This window comes from Tenrec ecaudatus, chromosome 2 (genome assembly GCF_050624435.1).
Source record: "Tenrec ecaudatus isolate mTenEca1 chromosome 2, mTenEca1.hap1, whole genome shotgun sequence".
NCBI lineage: Eukaryota > Metazoa > Chordata > Mammalia > Afrosoricida > Tenrecidae > Tenrec > Tenrec ecaudatus.
In genome coordinates, this window is record NC_134531.1 from 293,800,238 (window position 1) to 293,822,724 (window position 22,487).

At 41.0% G+C, this 22,487-nt stretch overlaps 1 protein-coding gene across 7 annotated transcripts in view; it reads right to left on the reverse strand.

The window, feature by feature from the left end:
• DZIP3 (DAZ interacting zinc finger protein 3) overlaps positions 1-22,487 on the reverse strand; it is a 117,394-nt gene that overhangs the window by 14,964 nt on the left and 79,943 nt on the right. For 6 of the 7 annotated variants that reach the window (XM_075542556.1, XM_075542557.1, XM_075542559.1 and 3 more), the window contains 11 exons: positions 20,927-21,547; positions 19,172-19,204; positions 17,960-18,129; positions 17,344-17,388; positions 15,512-15,537; positions 10,733-10,895; positions 9,329-9,424; positions 9,058-9,185; positions 7,659-7,727; positions 4,166-4,262; positions 1,961-2,064 (listed from right to left, as the gene is read on the reverse strand). In XM_075542556.1, coding sequence (XP_075398671.1) covers positions 1,961-2,064; positions 4,166-4,262; positions 7,659-7,727; positions 9,058-9,185; positions 9,329-9,424; positions 10,733-10,895; positions 15,512-15,537; positions 17,344-17,388; positions 17,960-18,129; positions 19,172-19,204; positions 20,927-21,547 — 1,552 coding nt within the window. The remainder of the gene's footprint in view (positions 1-1,960; positions 2,065-4,165; positions 4,263-7,658; positions 7,728-9,057; positions 9,186-9,328; positions 9,425-10,732; positions 10,896-15,511; positions 15,538-17,343; positions 17,389-17,959; positions 18,130-19,171; positions 19,205-20,926; positions 21,548-22,487) is intronic. The other variant, XM_075542561.1, reaches the window with a different exon arrangement.

The following is a 22,487-nucleotide window of genomic DNA, read 5'->3' on the forward strand; positions in this document are numbered from 1 at the left end:
GATTCAGCATGTACCATAGGGGGATCTACTGACAAAGTTTTAGCTGTTCAAGTCAAATTTGGGGATTCCTCCAATTTACCTAATGCAGGATCATTCTCCATGATGTTTGCGAATGTTTGGGATGTTTGACTCACCTTGGAAGCTGGTTTGGCACCATCTTCACATGGACACAAGGGACTTAGGTGGAACAGAGTGGTACCATCATGCTGCTGAATTGCAAGGCTAATGTTTCAAACCCACCCTCGACTCTGTGGGAGAAAGGCGAGGCTACCTGTCGCAATTAGATAGACAGTCTGGAAAACACCGCAGAGCAGCTCCACTCCGCCCTACAGATAATAGAGTCAGCATGCTTTAGAACACATGGGGATGCAGCGCTTGATTTTCAGTTTTTACATGGCGCTGGTTGGTCTGTGTAGCTGCATTGTAAACTAGAAAAAGGCATTCTCTCAGGAAAGGCGAATTAGAAAATAGTACCATTCCTGAGATACTTCGGTTGTGGCTTTATACAGTGCATAAATTGCACAAACAAAACAAGTTCAGACTATTCATAGCCACCAAAAGACTTTACTAAAGCAAAAACAGCTCTGGCATCTGTCCTCTGTAGAAGAAATATTTCATGAGGCTTTTCTTCTGTTATAATATCCCCCACTCAAGGATCTATCACCATAATAGCTTTAAAAGGGCAAAGTAAGTTATTAATGAGATTAGATTCTCATAAAATTCTAAATCCCTATTATCAAGCAGATAGACAAATCACAACAAGGAGTCTCCAGCCGGAATGAACATCAGAGTATCCTGGGACTCTAGCTAAATATCAGAGATATAATTCTTTGAAATTAAATAATATTCAGGATCATTAACATGGTTATCGTGAAAAAGAATGCTGGCTTGGTTCAAGCAGTTGTAACTTAACTATTTAAGTTATAAGCTTGAAGGTATGTAAAATCATACTTTTCAGGAGGTTGATAACAGCCTCTCTACTACTGAGGTCCACTCATCTAGAGTACAGCAGCAAAAAGTCTTTATCATGATTTCAGATGTTAATGGAGATTATTTCTCCCAACCTATTCCAAAAGTATTTAGCATCCATCATTAGAAGGGAAAAGAATTATTTAAAAAATGCTCTGATTAGAATGGTGGAGTGAAATTTCTTAATATGGCCCTTCTCCCCATTTCTCTGTAACTCCCACCAAATGACTGGGTGTGACTCTGTACATAGGGCACGTCTAACACTAGCAGAAGGGGTGGTCAGATTTCATGACAGAGGGAGGAGCCATCTTTGAAACAGGGGCAGAGAGCGACAGCATGTTCCAGATGGCTATCTGCACTGGCGGACTCCAAGACCTAAGGTACCAGCAACTGTGAGACAGAGCCTGCAGGGCTCACATCCCTAAGTAAATCTTCTCCCTGGCAAGTATTGTCTGTGGCGTCTGTGCGGCTGCTGTAATGCACTATCAACCCCAGCACAGGGGGAGAGTGCCATGGGACGATGAGCTGGGGCCAGAGCAGGTAAAGACATGCTTGACCATCGTCACTTGGGAACAGGGAAGCCAGGGGAGGTCAGATCTGGTCCCCCAGGCCCTTTACTGAAGTCACGTCAAGCATTAGAGGAGGAACCAATCATGAAAAGTTTTCCCAATTAGAATGCACCTTGTTTTGTACAAGGTCTGCTCTTTACGTACGTCTCTGACTATGGCTTTAGATCTAGTTCACCCGGAGGCAGGAAAGCTATCGCTCAGCAGCGATGACTGCACCGAGCAGACCTCACAGCGCTTCTGCAGAGGCAACAAAGCCAAAGCATCAAAGCCCCTAAATGGCTTTTGAGGTTTGAAAACACAAGGGGGCTTTCTTCACTCCAAAGGTCACGAGCATATATGCAAAACACCTCACGGATGAGGTTCACCTTGGAGCCCTTTGCAAAAATCTCTCAAACCAGGACGCGGCAAGAGGGAAAGGTTACCTTGCCGCCATGTGCGTCACCCTGGCAAGCTGGCTGAGACACTCCTTCTCCGTCTGCTCTAGATGAAGCAAAGCAAAATCCCGACGGCACTGCAGGAAATACACCTACAGATGACAGAGAAACAGAGAGAGAGAGAGAGAGAGAGAGAGAGAGAGAGAGAGAGAGAGAGAGAGAGAGAGAGAGAGAGAGAGGAGCTGACAATGTCCTAGTACTTGGAAATAAACACAATCTCTTCTCAATCATCTCAAGCAAATTTGAAGCTGATTTTCAACCTCTTCCACCTGCACCTGGCCTTGTTGACATTAAAAACAAAAACAAAACACTCTTTGATCTTTGCAATTTTGGGGCCTTGTTGACATTAAAAACAAAACACTCTTTGATCATTGCAATTTTTTTAATTCAATGGTGTCTGGGTTGATAAGCAATATAGAACATTGGTGTTCAGATGTGCTCATTTACATGAATATTGCAAAAACTATTGCATTGGTCTCAGAGGTTCTAATTTAATTAGTATTAGGTGCAGCTTAGGTACCCTGATTTTTAAAAGCTCTCTGGTGACTCTAATATGCAACAAAGTTTGAGACCACCGTGGCCTTATATCTAGTTTTTTTCACCGATAAAGTTGGCCCATACAACTAGACCACAGAGCCCATAATGCATAAATGGGCCTTGGAGGTCATCTACAGGCGAATCTCACCATTAATGATGCATGACCATTTCAGCCTCTGCTTTTCTGTTGGTACTACTTGTGTTTAATACCAACTGCTCACTGCTCACTAAAAATAACTCATAATATTCATGAGCTGCATTAAATGTTAGGAAAGTTCCGTCTAAAATCATTACAAAAAGTAGAAAGCAATGTCCCTTTCTGGTTAAAAGCTGTAAACAAACATATAAAGCCACGCTTTTATGGTAAAGCGAAGCTCTTTTAGAAATAAAACTAATATCCAACACTTTATTGTCCAGGGAATTTGGGCTTGGGTATCATCACTCCATGGCTGGTGACCTCAGAATCCCAAGTCCTCTACCAGGGGTCAGAGCATACCCATTACAGAATTGGGGAGCTTTTCAGTGCGTTTAATGTCAGCAAACTCTCCAAAAATTTCAATCTTACTGTGTATCAAGTTTGGCTATCTATAAATAGAAATGACATGCATACACATAAGATTACATTTCTTTTGAAGTCCCAGCTGTGATGCTCAAGGCTTACTCAGAAGAAATTGGTTAAGTTTTGGGGCATCTGGAGATAAGTAAGGAGCTCTGGTGGTATAGTGGGCTATGTGTTCGCCCGTTACTTGAAAGGTTGGTGGTTCAAAACCACAGTTGTCCTGTGGGAGAAAGACGAGGCTTTCTGCACCTGTAAAGATGTGCAGCGTCGGAAACCCACGGGAACAGTTCTACTCTGCCTGTTTGAAAGGTAGGTTTTTTTGGGCATGGGGGTGTGAGTGCTTTGGGAGGACTGTGTGTGTGATGGCAAGACCGGGGAGCAGAAGGAAAAGGAATTACAGCCACAGTGGTAGGTTCTGTTCTGCTTGCACGTGAGAGTTAGTGACCTGCTGTATGAGAATTTCCAAAATGCCTGCGTTTGCTATGTACATTGAAACAGACCAGCTCCTTCGAATCAGTTGAGAAAATACAACATAAGATCATCAATATTCAAATACTGATGCATAATGTAGCAATAAGTCAAATGGCACCATAGTTTTGTGTCTTCCTAAGATGTTTCATACCTGTTTAATAAAAATGCGCCTCCCTGCCCCCAGTTCCTTCATGCATTAACCTCCCCTACGCCACGGCCCGCATGAGGAAGCTGGACAGCGAATGAGGACCACAGCAGGAGGCTCGGTGTGTGTGCGCTGTGGTGCTGGAGAAGCCTAGGTCAAGTGCCGCGGCCTGCTGAGCGGAAGAACAAGCTCTGGAAGCAGCGCAGCCACAGCGCTCCCTGGAGGCAAGGATGGACAGACCCTGCCTTCACTGGCTTTGGGCACGTTGTCAGGAAGACCCGTCCCTGGTACGGCAGAGGGGCGGCCCAGTAGAGGGAGGCCCTCAACAAGATGTATCAGCGCTGTGGCTGCACCCGTGGCTTACGCGCAGGGGCAGCTGTGAGCACGGCTCAGGCCCATGCAGGCACCCACTCAATGGTACTAACGGCAGCAGCAACGATCCCCGGCCCTTGGCTGTGTGTGGCCCGTTGTCGGGATTTACCTCCGCGGTTATGGCCCTGCTGGTTTCCGCGTTCACCTTGTTCAGGTACGTTTTCATGGTGCTTTCTAAATTCTGCTTCTCCACCTCCCACTGGGATCTGAAACGTCAAACCATGAAGTAATCAGCGCTGGAGCAGCGAGCATTACAGTTCTGTCCATCTCTCTCCGTCGAAACAAAGACACGAGACCTGCAGTTAGCTAGAAATAATTTCCTGGAGAAGTATAAATAAACAAGAGACGACACTGCTGCTTAAGTATCATTTTTTTGGCTTAACTACTTTACAGAGCCTAAGCATTTTAGTGTTGTAGTACAGGTATTTGGATTAAAAACACAGCAACAGAATCAGTTTACCTTAGACCGAAGCTAAGTTCCACAGCTTGCTAATGGTGAAAGCGATGCGCTGGTAAGGTCCTGGGTGCCTGTCACTGCTTTATTTATCCCGATACAGAGACCGCGTTGAATCGAGAAACTCTTAAGCTATTTCTGCAAGCACTTGACAGAAGGAAGCAGTAGGACTGAAACCTCCCCAAACTGCTGCGAGATTCAGTGAAGGGCAAACAGCTTATAGACCCTCGACTTGGTGGCAAACTGAGGGATGTTGAAGGGGTGTGTTACAATGAGCAGAGGGCTGCAGCAGGGCACAAAGGCAGCATGGTTCGAAGAAACCCGAGGGAGGCAGCCTCTCACTCCCCCAAGGTCGGGGCCCCTTCCTTATCTAAAAGGGCCTGCCTGCCCAGATGGCTTTGTACATCCAAACTTGCTGAATTAGAACATTCCTAAGTTTAAAGTGGGGTTTTACTGCTAGAAGGAGGGGGGTTGGGCTATTACATTTGGATTTTTCCACAAAACAAGTCTTAATCGGATCAGATCTCAAACCAGGTCACTTTTCCAGCATGGATTACCAGCAGGCTAACTCTTTCTCCATATCGAAACTTTGGGAAAATTATTTAACTTCTCTGTCTCAGTATCTTCACATATAAAAATGGGAGAAAATTATAACACTCATCGCATGTACTGGTGAGCATTCTTTACGGTATTCTCTATAAGGTACCATATATACTTCAGTATATATGTTTGGCACATGACATAATCAAACCAAACACAAATCCAAACCCACTGCTCTGGAGTGGGTACTGACTGAAAGCAACCCTATTAGGGCAGAGGAGAGCTGCCACTTAGGGTTCCTGAGACTGTACACTTTTAGCCAAGCAAAGAGTCTCATCTTTCTACTAAGTGGCAGCTGGTGGACTCGAACTACAGTCCTTTCAGATACTAGTTGAGTGCTTAATTCACTGCACCAGCAGGGCACATAACCAAACCTACTGCTATCAAGTTGATTCCAACTCATAGCAACTCTATATAGGGTTTACAAGGAAATGACTCTCCTATGGAGCAGCTGGTGAGTTTGAACTTCCGACCCAACCTTATGGTTAGCAGTCCAATGCTCACCCAACAGAAGGAGTACGAAATAAATGGTAGACATTAACAGTTTACATAAAATGGAATGTGAAAAGGTCTTTTTCTCTCCCAACAGCAAGAACCTTAGGGTTTTAATATTGCTGTTATAAGGTGAGGTCACTGCAAGAAATAGTATGCTGGTCACGGTGCTCACACTCAATACATAAAGAAAGACAAATCTACAGCGTGAGAGAGAGGGTGAGGATACTGCATAGAAAGAATATTGATGGAAACTGGCTGTCTATGAAAGCCACTTCTTTTTCTTTTTGTCACAACATTACACACCTGAATCCCAGAGCTCTAGCACATACAAACTAGACTCTGTCTTTAGTGAAAAGAGCCCATTGAAAATATGATACCATTAGGGCCTCTCACTGAATCTCTCTCGTCCTGATGTCTCATCATTGGAAACACCTGGATGCTTCAGCGCCTGACAAACGTTGATGAGCAGCTTGATGGAATGGTATATTCGAAAGACTATTAGGGCTTGAATCCTTTTAGGGAGAAAAACATCCTAAAATACTCAAACAGATATATTAACTCAACCCAAGAGGAATTAATTATGATACCATTAAGCAATGTGAAAGATTATGCCCATAAGAACAAAAATAGATAATTGGATTTTTTCATATTATAAAAACTTTTGTGGAACAAAAAATACCATTAAGAGTGGGAAAACACAGCCCACAGAATGGGACAAGTTATTTGAAAATCATGTATTTGCTAACAGAACATATAAAGAACTCTTAAACTTTATAAAAAAAGACAACCAAATTTAAAAAGTGGCAAGAGGGCAAGAACAAGCATTTCTCAAGCATAGAAGTGTACAAATGGCTGATAAACCTATGAAAAGATGGCATTGGGAAAGCCCAAAGCAAAACCACCAGGAGATGCCACACCTCATACCCACTCAACTCATTGCCACTGAGTCACGGTTGATTCACAGAGACACTACAAGCCAGGGTAGAACTGCACCTTTTGAGTTTCCGAGACTGTACCTGTTTGGGAAGCAGAAAGGGAGTAGAAAGCCCTGTCCTCCCGAGGAGCCACTGGTGGTTTTGAACTGCTACCAGCCCAACACTTAACCACTATGCCACCGAGGCTCCTTCACACCCACTAGGATGGCTACAATTAAAAATATAATACGATAAAGAAATTTAAGTGTTGGCAAGGATATGAGACATTGAAACCCTGGTGCATTGCCGGTAGGAACGTAAAATGGCAATAGAAGACCGTTTACTTAATCCTTAAAAGTGTTAGACATGAATCACCATTGATCCAACAATTCCTCTCCTGTGCATACACTCAAAAACTGAAAACATATTTAGGTAAGTCATTTTATGCAAATGTTCACAGCGGTATGATTCAAAATAAATAGGCAAAAACACAGGCAGTGGAATACAACTGGACCAGTGTCATAAAGCAGCTGCATCTACTAGGATTGAGGTACTGGTTAGAACTCTTAAATTCTAGTCCCTGACAGCAGCTAGCTGCAGCTCCATAACTTTGGCAATCGCATCTCTGTCGGCAGTTTCTACGGCCAGAGCTAAGGTGATTGACCATGCTTTACAAATTACTTAGGATACCTTATGCGATTTTTAGTACTGCTCACGTTCATGGCTGCAGAGATGGGCTGGAGCAGAACAACTGTGAGGAAGGTGCAGGGCTGGGCAGTGTGTCCTTCTGTTGGACATCGGGTCACCATGAATCCAAGCCGACTCGACGGCACTTAACAACACTTTCATGCTAAAACGCGCCTCTGTTCTGATGATGAATTGCATGGATACCATGCATAAGCAGACGGAGCCCTGACGGAGCGGTGATCAAGCTGTTCCTGCAGAAGCGACCTGGTGCTCTCCCCCCAGAATGAGCACAGCAAAGACACGGCATGGGCAGCTCGACTCTGTCTTAGAGGTGAGATGCACCAGCATCGAACCAATGGCGCACAACCACCGCCTGAGCACCAGCACGCCGAGCGGAGTACAGGGCATTTCAGAGGCAATGCATTCGGCGCAATAAAAGTTGTGACAAGTACCTTCTCATGGAGAGTTGCTCTTTCAGGTTCTTGATTTCATTATCTTTAGCATGGATTTGACGCTGTAATCTAAGCAAGGTAGAAAAAATGAGTCACATGTCATAAATCATTTCTCATTAACAAAAGACTACTCTACATGTAGCTGGGCAGCACTAGGGAGGTACATTTTGGAGGACTCATTTTGAAACTGTAAGTAACTGCTGGACTCTTTAAAATTTCTCTTTCCTGTTCCTGATGTTGTTTTGCTGATTTCCCAAAGATAGAACAATGCTACTAAACTCTAACCCGGTAGATGAGACTGCGGGAGGAAGTGCTTGCTTGTTTTATATCCCAGTTAAATGACTTAGAAGGAAGCCTCTACTTGAATCAGTTTACCCACTGCAATACAGACAGAACTTTCCTGAGATGTCTGCTCTACTGTGGGACTGAGGACTTGGAATTTCAGAAAGCAGCAGTGCCTCAGGCCACACACATTATCAAAGAATTAAAGTCAGTAGGAAATCAGATTTTAAATATGGAAGCAATGAGGCTATATGCAAATAAGAACTTTAAAACTATAAATCACAGCTGGGTAAACACTCCCATGACCTAAAAGGAGAGACTGAGCAAAATTTTATATAAATCAGAAAGCATAACTTGCCATGTGCCTAAAATTTGATATTCAAGAAACAATTCAAAGAACTGCAAACTATGATCTGTTGGCTGATACACAAGTGGATTCGCAGTCTCCTGTGTACTGCTGGACCGTTTAGGCCCCAGCTCTGATTAACTTCTTAAGGCACTTCTATATTCAAAACAAAGCGACAACAAAAGCACATCTCTCTCGGTCTCTGCTACGTTCAGGCCCTTGTGATGCACATTTTCCCATTCATATAAATTATTGTAAAGATAAAACCTTGAGAAGCTACTAGATTTCAGAGAATACCAATTTAGCGTTTTAATATCTTCTTAGAAACTATAGAGAATTAGATCAGATTTCAGTGGGGCTGAGAAGACAGGAAAACAAATCAAAGCTAACTTCTTTCTATAGAGAGTCATGGTATCGAGTAACAAAATAAGAAATACAGCGTTGTCAATGTAGTAGACAGGCAGGAAGTAGGACGTCACACTTAGACTAAAGCATACAATACAATAAAGGAAGGGAAGGGGTAAGACAAGCACGACTGACATTCTCGTTTCTTTTGGGGGCTTTTATGGCTTCAATATTTGACTCAACTTTCTACAACTGCTTACTTCTCCAGCTCGTTGGCAAAGCAGCAGATCTGGTGGGTCTTTAAGGACAGGCAGCCTATGATCAGTTCTTAATGTGTGGCCACAATGCCACCTTGTGGCGAAACAGGGATTTTTCTATTAGTGATCCTATGGTGAAGACCTAGAATCTCCTATTATTTACACTTACTTGGAAGCCTTATTGATTCCAAAAACCACTTGCTGGTTAAGAGATGAAATGATTTTATCTTTCTTTTTAATCTGAATTTGGTTTTCTTGCCAGTGAAAAGACACTGTTTTCAACTGTTTTTTGAAATCCTGATCAATGAAAAATATTTCAGTTAATTCTGATCAAGAAATACAATTTTTAAAACTGAGTTACTTTTCAAGAAGTGATCCCATTCAGTTTCACACTTAAATATCCCCGGAGTTCCCAAGGATCTAATAGCAGAAGTACTTACCTCACACTGATAGTGCAATTTATATATCTGCCTTTGCAGGGCATGTCTCTCCTGGTCAGTTTCTCTATAATCTGAAGTTACCTTGCTGCTTGAGCCCTAGGAGCAAATGAAACATGCATTCCTGAATTTAAGATTACATGAAATTATGTTTTAAGTCTCTTTTATGTTAGTTATCTCACTTTCCTCTAACAAACACTTAGGTCTTAAAAAAGGAGATTTACAGGTGCCAGCAAGCCCCTGTTCCTGATATATGTAAATAGTGCTTCCCTGGCAAGCTCAGATAAACCTCTCCCCACTTACAGCTTCGGTAAACAGCACCTTTGGACCCATCTGCTGTGGAGGTGGTCTGGAACACTGTGTTCTAAGAGCTTTCTGTTCAATACATCTCATGGTCATGAAAGTATTATCAGGTAGGCCCTCATTCTCATTTTAGAGACGATAAAGCTGCACAAATAACTTTCCTAAGTGGAGACAGGCTGAATTCCAACTCATGCAGTCTGGATTCAAAGCCAAAGCACTTCAACTGTAATTCCACTGTATGACCTTAGTCTAAATGTTTAGCTTCTCCATTGTGTTGACACACCATGATGTTACTGCAAACTGCCTCTGAGCATAGTTCTTGACACACAGTAGGTGATAATTAGTGGTGTCATTTTACTTGACTAAATGAACAAACGGATACTTCTAGAAAGGTCTGCAATGTTACTTTGAGTCTACTTTCAAATTTTTGCATTCTCATGGCTGTTGCTTGAAAATAAGACATTCCACATTTAAACTTTGTGACATCCAAAGCTCAGAATAGGATATTTCCATTAAAATAGATTTGTCCTAATATTATAATTGGATAGGAAAAAGGGTACAAGGGTTACATGAACGTTGTACTATTAGCCAATGAACCGTCTATATCAGGTGTGCTCTTAAGACAATATGCTGCACACTATACTCATATTCAAACCTCGGTTATTGTTGAATTGCTTCAGTATGCAATTCTTTGGAGTAGCCAAATTAAGTGGTTTTTTCATAAATAAGGCAAAACATTTGCTTTGTTAAACATTTAAATCACGAGGGGTTAAAAACAAAATGCTGTGCATTAATATTTTATGAACATCTATGGTAACCAGGTTTAATGGGATTAGTTATTTTTTTCCTTGTATCGGAAAATCTTTGCAAGGAATACATTTGTAATCAACTTTGTCCAGTAACTTAAGCTGGGAAGTACTTGGAGCTCTAACGTGAAAAACGTTTCCAGCTCCCAAGGTTCTTCAGTCTCATTTCCTTCCTTCTCCCGCCTCTCTGTCCTTTCCTTGCTTTTGCGTTTTTTCTTCCTAAGTGAACCTGCTGTTCAAGGAGTCAGGAAGAAAACAAAGTAACAACTGTTCCGGGAAGAAAGACAGGTAGGCTTACCTGCTCGATCATGTCCAGAATGTGCAGCTCATCCAGGCTATAGATCTTGTCTTCGGTGGCAGAATCTTCCTGAGCATCACTTGAGTCATCATTCACAAATCTGACTGTGTGTAGACTTCCTTGCCTTTTCCTCACCTGCTCTTCATCCCCTACCGTATGTGGCCTTCCATGGAGACAAAACTCATTGTGATCTTTTAAAATAGTATAGTGCTTTCCATCTAAGCCAGTTTCCCAAACCGGTACTTTACCGATCTCTTAAGAAACTTCTCATTAGAATGGTTCATGGTCAAATAAAATTTGGACAGTACTCATATTAGATCTGTTTCTTGAAGATTCACAGTGAATAATAACGACATGCTATAATGTATTATATTATGTCCATTATTCACAGTGTATATTAGCATATTTAAGAGGACACTCAATGGAGATTACTAATTCGGCTTGTTCCAGTGTTTTACAGCATGATCAGACTATAGAGATTATTTCGAAAGTAAAATAAGCAGTTACTTTAGGAGATATGGAAAACAATTTCCACACCTACTCTATCATTTATCACTATAATATTCTTGACAGGTGTGTTGCTTTGGTCAATTTCAATGTATTAGGTAAAGTGTAAATTTAAACAGAGGTCTCCAAACAGCAAAATTATGTATATTTTATATGGAAGTTTCTTTTCTAACATGATTTTTAGAAACTATAGTGAAAGACATGGATTTCAGAAACTAGGAAGAACTGAAAACCGAATGGAAAGACTCGAGGTAACATGAAGAAATAAGTGAAGAGTGGGAGATATAGCCAAGTGTAGGGAAGAAACCAGATGGTGTCCAGCTATCAGAAAGAACAGTGTCTGGGGTTCTTAAAGTGGATTTAAAACAAGCAGCCATCTAAGTAAAGTATCAACTCAGTCCAACCAGAAGAAGTACACTAGCCTGTGTTATCTAAGGATTGTAAATACTAAAATTTAAGACTAGAGGAGGGAACTATATCAGAGCTTAAATTCTGAGCACCAAATTTGCAGAAAGCTGTAAGTAATAGTGAGAATGCATTGTCGGGGTCCCATGTGAATTAAGCCTCCAGAGGATCCATTTAACTCCTGGCCAGGAATGTGCACAGCCTCGCTCCCTGACAGGTGGAAAGTGGTTGAATGCAGACGTAGTTAGGTAAAAAAAATATTCTTTTTAAACGGGGAGACTATTTTGTTAATTATTTTATTGTATTTGGGACTCTTATAGATACCAATCTATAATTCAATTGTATCAAGCACCCTTGTACACTTGTTGCCATCATCACTTTCAAAGCATGTTCTTTCGACTTGAGCCCTTGGTATCAGCTCCCCACCCCCACCCCGCTTAGGTTAAAATTGAACGCCTTATCATTTGTTCCCCCTTTTGACCCATTTTAAATTGGCTTTAGATTTTACTATTTTCTGCTTTCTTTGGGATTGATGTTTTTCTCTGTTTAACTTTGTTACCATTGAGGGAAGCTGCACCTTTTTCTTTATATACAATCTAGAAGAGGTAAATTTGAGAGACAGTAACTGGATTAATAGTTTCTTACAGTCATAGCAGGAAAGGTTAGGAGGAATTGAGGAGCTCATAATAATGAGTACAAAAATGAAGAAAATGTCCTAAAATTGATTGTAGTGATGATTGTACAACTCTTTTTAACATTTAAACCACTGAATTATATGGTATGTGAATTGTAAAACTTAAAATTAAAAAAAAGTCTAGTGGTACAATGTCAGCTAACCAATGTACAAATAGTTCTACATTTTAAATACAGAACTACCTTTCCTGTTTTTTTAAAAATCATTTTATTGGGGGCTCGTACAATTCTTATCACAATCCATACATCCATCCAAGAACATAGCTACATTTGTTGTCATCATCATTCTCAAAACATTTGCCTTCTACTTGAGCCCTTAATATCTGCTGCTCATTTTCCCCCTCCCTCCCCACTTCCCCCTACCTCATGAACCTTTCATCATTCATACATTATTATTATTTTGTCAATATATTACACTGTCCGATGTCTCCTCCCGCCCTCTTGTCTGGTGTCCGTCCCCCAGGGAGGAGGCTGTACGTAGATTCTTGTAATCACTTCCCCCTTTCTACCCCACATTCTCTCCACCTTCCAGGCATCACCACTCTCACCACTGGTCCTGAAGGGATCATCTGTCTGGGATTTCCTGTGTTTCCAGTTGCTATCTGTACCAGTGTACATCCTCTGGTGTAGCCAGATTTATAAGGTAGAATTGGGATCATGATAGTCGGGAGAGGAAGCATTTAAGAACTAGAGGAAAGTTATATGTGTCATCGTTGCTACCCTGCGCCCTGACGGGCTCCTCTCCTCCTCACAACCCTTCAGTAATGGATGTTTGGTTGGCTACCGATAGGCTTTGAGTCTCCACTCTGCACTCACCCTCATTTACAATGATATGATTTTTCTTTTGTTCCTCAATGCTTGATACCTGATCCCTTCGACACCTCATGGTCACACAGGCTGATGTGTTTCTTCCATGTGGGCTTTGTTGCTTCTGAACTAGATGGCCACTTGTTTAACTACTACCTTTTCATTCAGTTTACAACTCTACTCACTGTCGTGGAATCAATTCTGACTCACAGAAATGCCCCTTTGGGTTTCTGAGACTTTAAATCTTTATGGGTCTAGACCGTCTCCTCTTTCTCCCGCAGAGTAGTTGATGGGTTTGAACTGCTGACTTGGGATTAGCAACTCTGTGCATAGCCCACTATGCCACCGGGGCATGACATAAATTACTTAATTTTAACAGAGAATAGAAATAACATAGCTAGCGATAGGATGAACGGTTACTTCCTTTAGGCTAATTACAACTGATGCTCATTGTATTACTTTGTAGGACTCTAAAATACTTAGGAAAACAGTCATTGGGTATAATGGAAGCGGTCTTGAATGGCCCAAATATCATGGGAACATTAATGAAATCAATTGCTTACACATGCCAGCAGCTCCAAAATTCAATTAATTCCCCCAATTACCTGAAGAGTTTTTACAAGGCATTTTTCCAGGCACCTCCTCTACTGGAAATATATAAAGCTGTACTTTTAGAAAGCCAATCCCAATATCATTGCTGAGTTTTTAAAGAATAATAAAGCACTAGATGGTATGGGAACATCTGTATATTTTTCAGAGATGCAAAGTAAAGTGTGTAATAATATTATATGGTTATGAAGCTGGGTTTGAAAACACTTCCACAAAGAAGAAAATGTTAAGGGATATTTGAAGCAAATATGGCAAAAAAATAGTAACTGCTAAAATCAGGATGGCAGGTATAAATACTATGCTGCTTTGCACATTTGAAAATTCTCATTAAAAAGGAAGACTCCCTAGGGAACTTTATTGCAATCCAGGTTTGGGTCTCCACTGTGAGCAAAAATAAGCAAAACTGTTACGGTATTGTTTCACTCTAAGTTCTTTGTATGATGTCTAAACCCCACCACCACCAAAAACATAAAAAAATTATTGTTCTTTAGTAACCAAGGAAAAACAAACAAATAAACAACCTCCTCCCTTAGAGTCAGCACTGACTCACAGTGAACCTATAGGACAGGAAAGAACTGCCCCTGTGAATTTTCAAGACAGTAGCTCAATTTGTAACTCAATTAATTTTCCAAACTAATTTGGAAAATTAATTGAGCTTGGGACCTGGCTGGCCTATGTAAGCAATTGATTTCATTAAGCGTTCCATAATATTGGGTCATTTGCAGAGTGGCTGGTCGTTTCTAAGTACTGACCTTGTGGATCATAGCCCAACATGTAACCACCACCCCATTAGGACTTCCAAAGAAAGTGAAAACTCATCTTGGATGATGGTCTATTTACTTACCAAGTGATCACAGCCATTATCAATGAGAAAGTATCAACTCTAAATGACGGTTGTAAATTGAATAATATCTGCTCATACTGCCTTTTCCAAAGATCTGCTAATTAAGTCCTCAGTGGAGCCCTGGTGATGTAGTGGTTACGCGTTGGACTTGTATCACGTGGTGGGCACTTTGAACCAGCAGCAGCTCTGAGAGAAAGACGGGGCTTCCTCTTCCTGTAACAGTTAGTCTCCGAAACCCACTAGCTATGAGTCAGCACTGACTCGGGGGCAGTAAGTTTGGTTGGATTTATGTTCTGATATTCAGTTAAAAAGTCTTGGCAGGAATGTTATCATGATCTCTCTCTGCTGCCTTCAACGAGGGTACTGTCATCAATCATAAGGTTGGAAAATGCATCTCACGGTGACCTTGTGACAAAGGCAAAATTTCCATTAAATACTCAAAATTCACTGCCAACACTGGAATTTAAAAACCCTCAGGTTTCGTGACAAAGAGACAAGGAAACAAAACAACAAACCAAACTAAGAACACACCAGCACCCCTCTTTCATACTCATGACGGCAGGCGTTTGAGACATGCCATGATCTTTGCCCTTCATGAAGGCTCAGACTCAAGTCTACATTCAGGGAATCACACTCTGACTACGTGTTTTAAAACTGCATATTTGACCATGTTTGTCACTGAATGAAGCAGTTAGCTTTAGATGAGCTGCCTTGAAGAAAGACTATGAATCTATTCTTCTAAAGCAAATGATAATTTGACATTTTGACTTTTCCTAAAAGGCAACCACCTTTTAAGGCGAGCCGTCCGTCCTTTCCTTCAGTGAGAACACTTCCCATAGCAAAGCTCTATCCCTGTGACAAAGCACACTCTGAAACACTATGAAATGTGGAAAAGTAGTATAACTAGCACTTACGCTTGCTCGCCATTCAACTCCTTGTTCTGAAAAAGAGCATAAAGTATTAGCAGCATGACATCAACTAGGTTAATATAGCATATGATCTGACTACCTTTAACTTTTTTCAAGCCAAGAAAGAAATATGTATGTACAGCTATAGGCGTGTACAGCTATAGGCGTGTACAGCTATAGGCGTGTACAGCTATAGGCGTGTACAGCTATAGGCGTGTACAGCTATAGGCATGTACATATGTACAAGGAGGCTTTAAAGGTTCATTAAAAATTCCATTATCTTTTTTTCCCCATGAACCTTCTCAAAGACACTTGTGTTTTATTGGGTATGCAAAGTCCTTACACTGAACAGGTCATCACAAACTATAAACTATTGTGAAACTATAAACCAGTGAGAATTCGTGGACACATACTGTGTCCAGGCAGACCTGATATGTAGCTCAGAGGCAGTCATCCAAACAGAGTAAGGAATTAACACATCACTTAAAATCAGAAGAGGTATAAATCGGGCTTGCATCTTTTTACGAACTTATACTGTGTGCTGAGCAAATAATCTTAGAAGCTGGCCCACATAAAAAAGAACACAGCATCAGAATTTGAAGAAGGCTTATTATCAACCTGAAACATGCAGATGACATCACCTTGTAGCCGGAAGTAAAGAAGTGTGGAAGACGTAACTTGCTGATGGAAATCAAAGACTGCAGCCTTCAGTGAGGATTGTAACTCAAGGTAAAGAAACCCAACTCCTCATAACTGGACCAACAGACAACATCGTGGTAAACGGAAAAAAGCCTTTTTACGTGGACCAACAACCAATGCTCATCGAAGCAACAGCCAAGAAATCGAATGACATATAGTGGTGAGCAAACCTGCTGCAAGAGACCTCAGTGGCGTGTTGAAGGGCAAAGATGTCACTTTGAGGACTAAAGTGACCCAAGCCGTGGTATTGTCCATCGTCACCTCATGTGCATGTGAAGACCGGACAAGGAATGTGGGAGACTGCTGGGGACAATGAAACAGTGGCATGATGGTGTTGATGAAGAAAACTGACTCCCGCAGACTGCCAGAAGAGCGATCTGTCTGGGGGGCAGTCTGACATGTGATTCGGGGAGACCAGCCCCTGCCAAGGGGCTCTGCGCTTGGTCAAGTGGAAGGTCGGCTAGAGAGAGGAAGACCCTGGCTGTGCTGTGTGTCATTCTGCTGTGCAAAGTGCCAGAGGAGGACAAGGCGGAAGCCAGACATACGGAATACAATCGAGAGTGTCGCTGCAAGTGTCCACAACACACACTAACTAGAAGTTGTCGATCCCCTCCATTCCCTAGACCAAGTTCACTTTTGCCTTCCCCTTTTCAGACAGTTATAGAGAGAGAGCTGCTTTTAGCATGGCTGTGGTTAGGCAGAAGAGATGGTGCGAAACAAGTAACTAACGTATGAAACCGTGCTGTGCTGCATAGGGACTTTGCTGCCATGCTGCACAGACAGAAGCACGTTTCTATGTGCTGGAATCGTTCATGAAGAAGACTCCTGATTAGATCATTTGATTTTTTAACTTTTCACTGGGATGCGGGTGAAAGGTTAAAGAGAAAATTTATTTCCATTCAACAATTTACACAGCTTTTGATTATGGCATTGATAGCTACCCCAAAATGATAACAACACCCTTCCAACTTCCTCCCTAAAATCTTCTATAATATATCCCACGGGCTATTCGGATTTAAAGGCATTCGTGCTACATGTCCATTTGGATTTATTTTAAGTTCCGACAATGAACTAATGTTTTAGATGCAGATGTCCATAATCACTTATCCATTGGCTGCACTACGAACACAGTGTCTTACCTTTTTACTCTTAGTCCTTTTCTTTCTCCTTGGTCTACACCTAACCTGAAAGGTAAGGAATAAACAATTTATTGATATGCAATTCAAACTACATCATGGGTTATTCAGAAAAATAGATTTCTGCTAACCATTGAGACATTCATTTATCTCCTAAGATGACAGTTCATAGTTTCTTTCTGGATCCCATGCACACAATTATTTTCAAGTAAACTATTTTCACTTTGATCTTCTTCCTTTGAACTATTGAAAGATTTTATATATATATGATATGTATTATATATAAGATATATTTATTTATATTTAGATAAGATTTTATATATATACGATATCTGTATATATACATCAGTAGGCTGTATATATACATCACAGGTATACATTGCTAACAAATCCTCACCTGTACAAAGGAGGAAGAATTAAAATCATAAATGGCTCAATAAATAGCCCTAGCAGGAAAGATTATGGAAGTACTTGAAAAAGCCATTCCAATGCAAGCTCTGTGAAAACACTGGGACGAGCGAAAACTAAGATTGACTGGGAAGTTTTACGCACAGCACATGCAACAAAATCAAGACCTCAATTAGGGTTTTCTGACTCAAAGATTACTGAAAATGTATACTTCTTGGAGATCTTTAGTAGACTCGGTTGAAGATTCACTGGGGATTGATGCCACATCTTTGTCCACTTCTCCTAACTGTGTATCAGGGCCTGGACTCATGTTTATATTATATTCCATGAAAGGCACACTCGGCTGTTCTTCCTCATTTTGTTGCTCTTCTATTTCAACGCCTAAATACGAAAGACAAAGCATCTCTAAACTGGGAGAGAAGCAATTTTGGCTTCTTATCATTACTATACATATGTTTGTCCACCCAAAATACTAAGCCAGAAATAAAAATAGAAGACATCTTGTTCTGTTCAAGTACTAGATGAAATTGAAATCCCAATTGGCCAGTCCGTCTCAGAAACCCTCGTTGGGGGTCACGGTCGCCCTACGTTAGAATCCATTCAGCGGCGGTGAGTTGGTTTGGTTATACTCACCTGGGACCAATCTTTCTGAACCTTACGAGTAACAAAAGAACCTAAGAATCTGAATAGACTCAAATATGACATTTTTAATTTTTATGGCATTAACTCTATTATCACAGTGAGTAATATAGGTCTAGGACATAAATATGAAACATAAAGAAGAGAGAAACGACAAAATGAATTTATTTCCTTCCCCGCCCCTCCTTTTTTACAACTAAAGGTTGTGCAAAAGAATCAGCTCCCTATGATCTCGACCTTGACTTCATGCTCCATAATGCCGCCCCAGAGACTCGGGACTCAGAATTTCAGAACCTTGTCAGATTTGTCACAGACACCAAAACTCAAGACCAAGCAAATCATCCTGTGTTATTTTCTTAAGAGAAATTTTGAATGTAGAAATATGAATTACATTATAAAACACAGTAGCACAAAAAAATGAAAATTTAAAATAAAAATAGTTCGCTACCTGGCCAAGATATATTGATATGGAGAAAAGCTATGGTAACTTATGAGCAGCTACAACAGGCAGGTAGCCTTCGCCTGGTGGAGCGTCCTGTGGGCCCAAAGGTGAGAGCACTGTCGTTAGGAAACCCTGGGACACATACACCAAGAGGGCGGGACCTGGCTCAGATTGGGTTCAGTTGACAAGCAGTAATTTAATCAGATGGTTTTCCAAAATGTAACTGTTAACATTTATCATTTGGTTTATTTCGCCAACGAAAATCCCACCAGTTACTCCCAGGTATCCCCTGTATTCCAAGTTACCAGGTTGTTTTAGAATTTTGTTTTTAAATATACTTACAATGGCATCCTGTTATCGACTGCAGGGTGATTCCTATGGCAGAGAAAGAAAACATTGAGCTGTAATGTGAAAAGGCAGCCATCACAGACCTGACCGAGACTAAAGAAACCAGAAGAATTTATGCTGTATAATCCCAACGGTAAAAATGACAAGCTTCATTCATCAACTCACTTTAGACAGACACAATGGCGACTTTGTAGAATTGAGGTTACGCAGCCGTGACTAGAGAATGGGAGATAATGAAAACGTGCTGGTTCACAACGGATAATGGTTAGAGCATGAGCACTCTCAACCCAACAGCAGTCTTTACGCTTCACAACGTCTAAGCTCACGACGTCAGCTCCCTGAGCTGCTCTGCATGCTCAAATACCCTCATTCCCTACCCCTCCTGTGATATTTATTGAGCACATATATCAGGCATGGTGCTAGGCTCACAATTTAAGTGGTGAAGAATGAAGATTTAGCCACTGCTACACAAAGATCTAATGGAGGAAATAGATATTAATCAAATAAGAGGACACACAAATGAAGACTTAACTATAAAAACTGATTTGACAAAACAAAAACAAAAGACAAAAGTGGTGTGCAATGCCATTGAGTCAATTCTGGTTCATGGAGGAGCTATAAGGTGCTAACAAAGCACAACTAAAGAACTTCCTTGACCAAGTAAGTTCTTCACACTGCTTTGATGGGGTAACACCCATTCAAGAGTCAGATCTTGAGTGAGATGACAGAAATGGCTTGAACTGAATAAGACAAGGCTCAAAGCCCTTTCCTAAACATTGCCTTTAGTCTCAAAAGTTTTTTTTTAATCTTAACATAGTAAGTGCAAACAAACAAAGCAAAAAAAATCCCCATAAAACTTCTAATAAGAGTTCTCTTTCCTTTCATGTTCAAAGAAAGCCATTAAGGGTCTAGGACAAAAGCACAAAGGTATCTGGAGTTTTAATAAAAGGACTGAGATTGGAGTCAAGGAACTGTTTCCAAAGAAAAGGTGGACCAGCTCAACAACAATTACTAGAAACCTGGAAAGCTGCAAGTTCAGTAACATCAGTGTAGGCATCAGCTGCTGATTTGGTAGTGTGAATCATTTTTTAAAAACCTTCATTGCAGAAAAAGCCACCTAAAACAGCCTAACAAAGGTTTCGGTGTGTTGGCATTGCTACACTCCACTTCCTCCAGGACAGAGGAGCAGCTGCTGGCGGATGCCGTGAGGAGGTCTGCTGCTGCTCCTGGATCAGTAGATGCTGCCTGGGAGCAGTCAACGTCACAGGCACTTTCTTTTCTGGAAGCACAAACTCCTCAGTCTGGCGAAAGAAATCCTCCTGAAAGTATTCTATCCATAATAACTCTCTCCTCCTCTAACCTCAGTTATACCACAAATCTTGGTTTCCTGTATTATGGTGGATATCTGCTTTTCTAGATCTTTGTTTTTGTTTTCCTAAGAAATCTCCTTCCCTATCTTCTTTACCTAAAAGCCTCTCCAAGTCATTTTTTCTTTTTTTTTTTTATGCTGTCTCTCCAAGTCATTTTTAAAAAAAATCCTCCAATATTATATTTTACAGGAAGCCTTTTCAGATTCCTTTGTGCTGGGGTCTCCCACAGCTTTCTGGACTGTCTCTAGCACTACCCTTTCTTTTAGCTTCTCAATTAGCCCACTGTCCTAAGACTGTGAGCTCACTGAATCCCTCAACCTAAGCACCTGGTAGGCACTCAATGAAGGTTTATTGGATTAAGTAAGAAATTATTTTGTACCTTGCTGATAGCAGGATAACATCCTCTGGATGATTTCTGGTACAGGTATACCTAGGTAGATGGACAGCTGGTGGTAATCAAGGGAGATATTCTCAATGGGATTCTCTTTCACTTTGTCAATTTCCTCTTGCTTCATCCCAAGACGCAGAAGAATGTCTGAAACTTTTTTCCAGATTGAATTGAATTGTGATTCAGTGATGCCATTCATCAAAATCTCACTAAGGAGGATATCTCTGTACTTGCATAGTCTCAGGATGTCTGCAGACTTGGAGAGATCGGAGGATGGTGGTTCTATATTCCAGCCTTTTTGGGGAGCGGGGAATATATTCAAATGTTTTATGAGACCTAAGAGGAGGTATAAGTCAAACTGTCTGGACTTTGGTAGCTTCTTGTTTGGGGGGTAAAGTAGATGCCAAGCTCCACCCAAAGGGTGACTGGTCCAGAGATGGTTGTAGTATGGTTCCAGCACATTTCTGTGTATGAGAAGCTTTTTTTTCAAAAGAGATGGTGGCATAACCTCATCAAATACTTGTCGGACAATGTCAGTACCAGAAATAATAATTATATGAAGCAGATGATAGAAATAATTATAGTCAAGTTTGAAGATAGGCATTTCATCATCTGAAAAGAAATTTTGAAAAGGCAAGACATTATGAATTAATTCTCTCCTTTTTTGAATGTGCTCTCTCTCATTGCATCCTTAGCTCCTGTAGGACAGGGACTATTCTGAAAGAATGAAGTACATTCAGCAATGTGTGCTTTGCTACAGTCCGTGCACATTGAAACATTGTCTGGCTAACTGCTAAAAATCCCACCAAACACAGTATGTTTCCAAGTAAAATTAATCGCAAGATCTAATCACCACAGGAGTCATTCAGTTATCCAAGTTCAAGTCAATGAGCTTTGACAATCCAACAGCACCAAAATCTTGAAAATTTTGAAGTCTTCCCAAATGGCAAACACTGGTGTTTAATAGTAATTATACTTTACGGATAAACATTATCCAATAGAACTTTCTGTGATGTTGGAAAAATGTTATGTTAACACGATCCACTAGGTATTTAGCAATAGACAAGTTGCTTATCAAACTTTCAGGTTTTTACTGATTTTTAAATGTTAACTAAATGTCACACATGCCTACCAAAATCCCAAACTTACTGCCATTAAGTCAATTCAGACTCATGGCGACCCTGCAGGAAGAGAACTGTCCTATTGGTTTCCAGACTTTAACTCTTTACAAGATAGAAAGCCTCAACTTCCTCCCAGTGAGCAGCTGGTAGTTTCAAACTGCTGACCTTGAGGTTAGCAGCCCAATGTGTAACCTCCTAATGACTATATGAGACGGTGCAAATCTAATCAAGGAACAAGATTATCTAATGCCTTGTGCCTCCAGTGTAGTTCATGGACTGCCTACAAGCAAACCCGCTTCTTAGAAATGTAAAATGCCAGGACTCACCCCTGCCTGACGTATTGCACTGGCACCTGCCTTCTAATGAAACCATCAGCTGACTCAAGCACATACGGAGTATGAGAAGCAGTGATCTAATGAACTCCATATTCT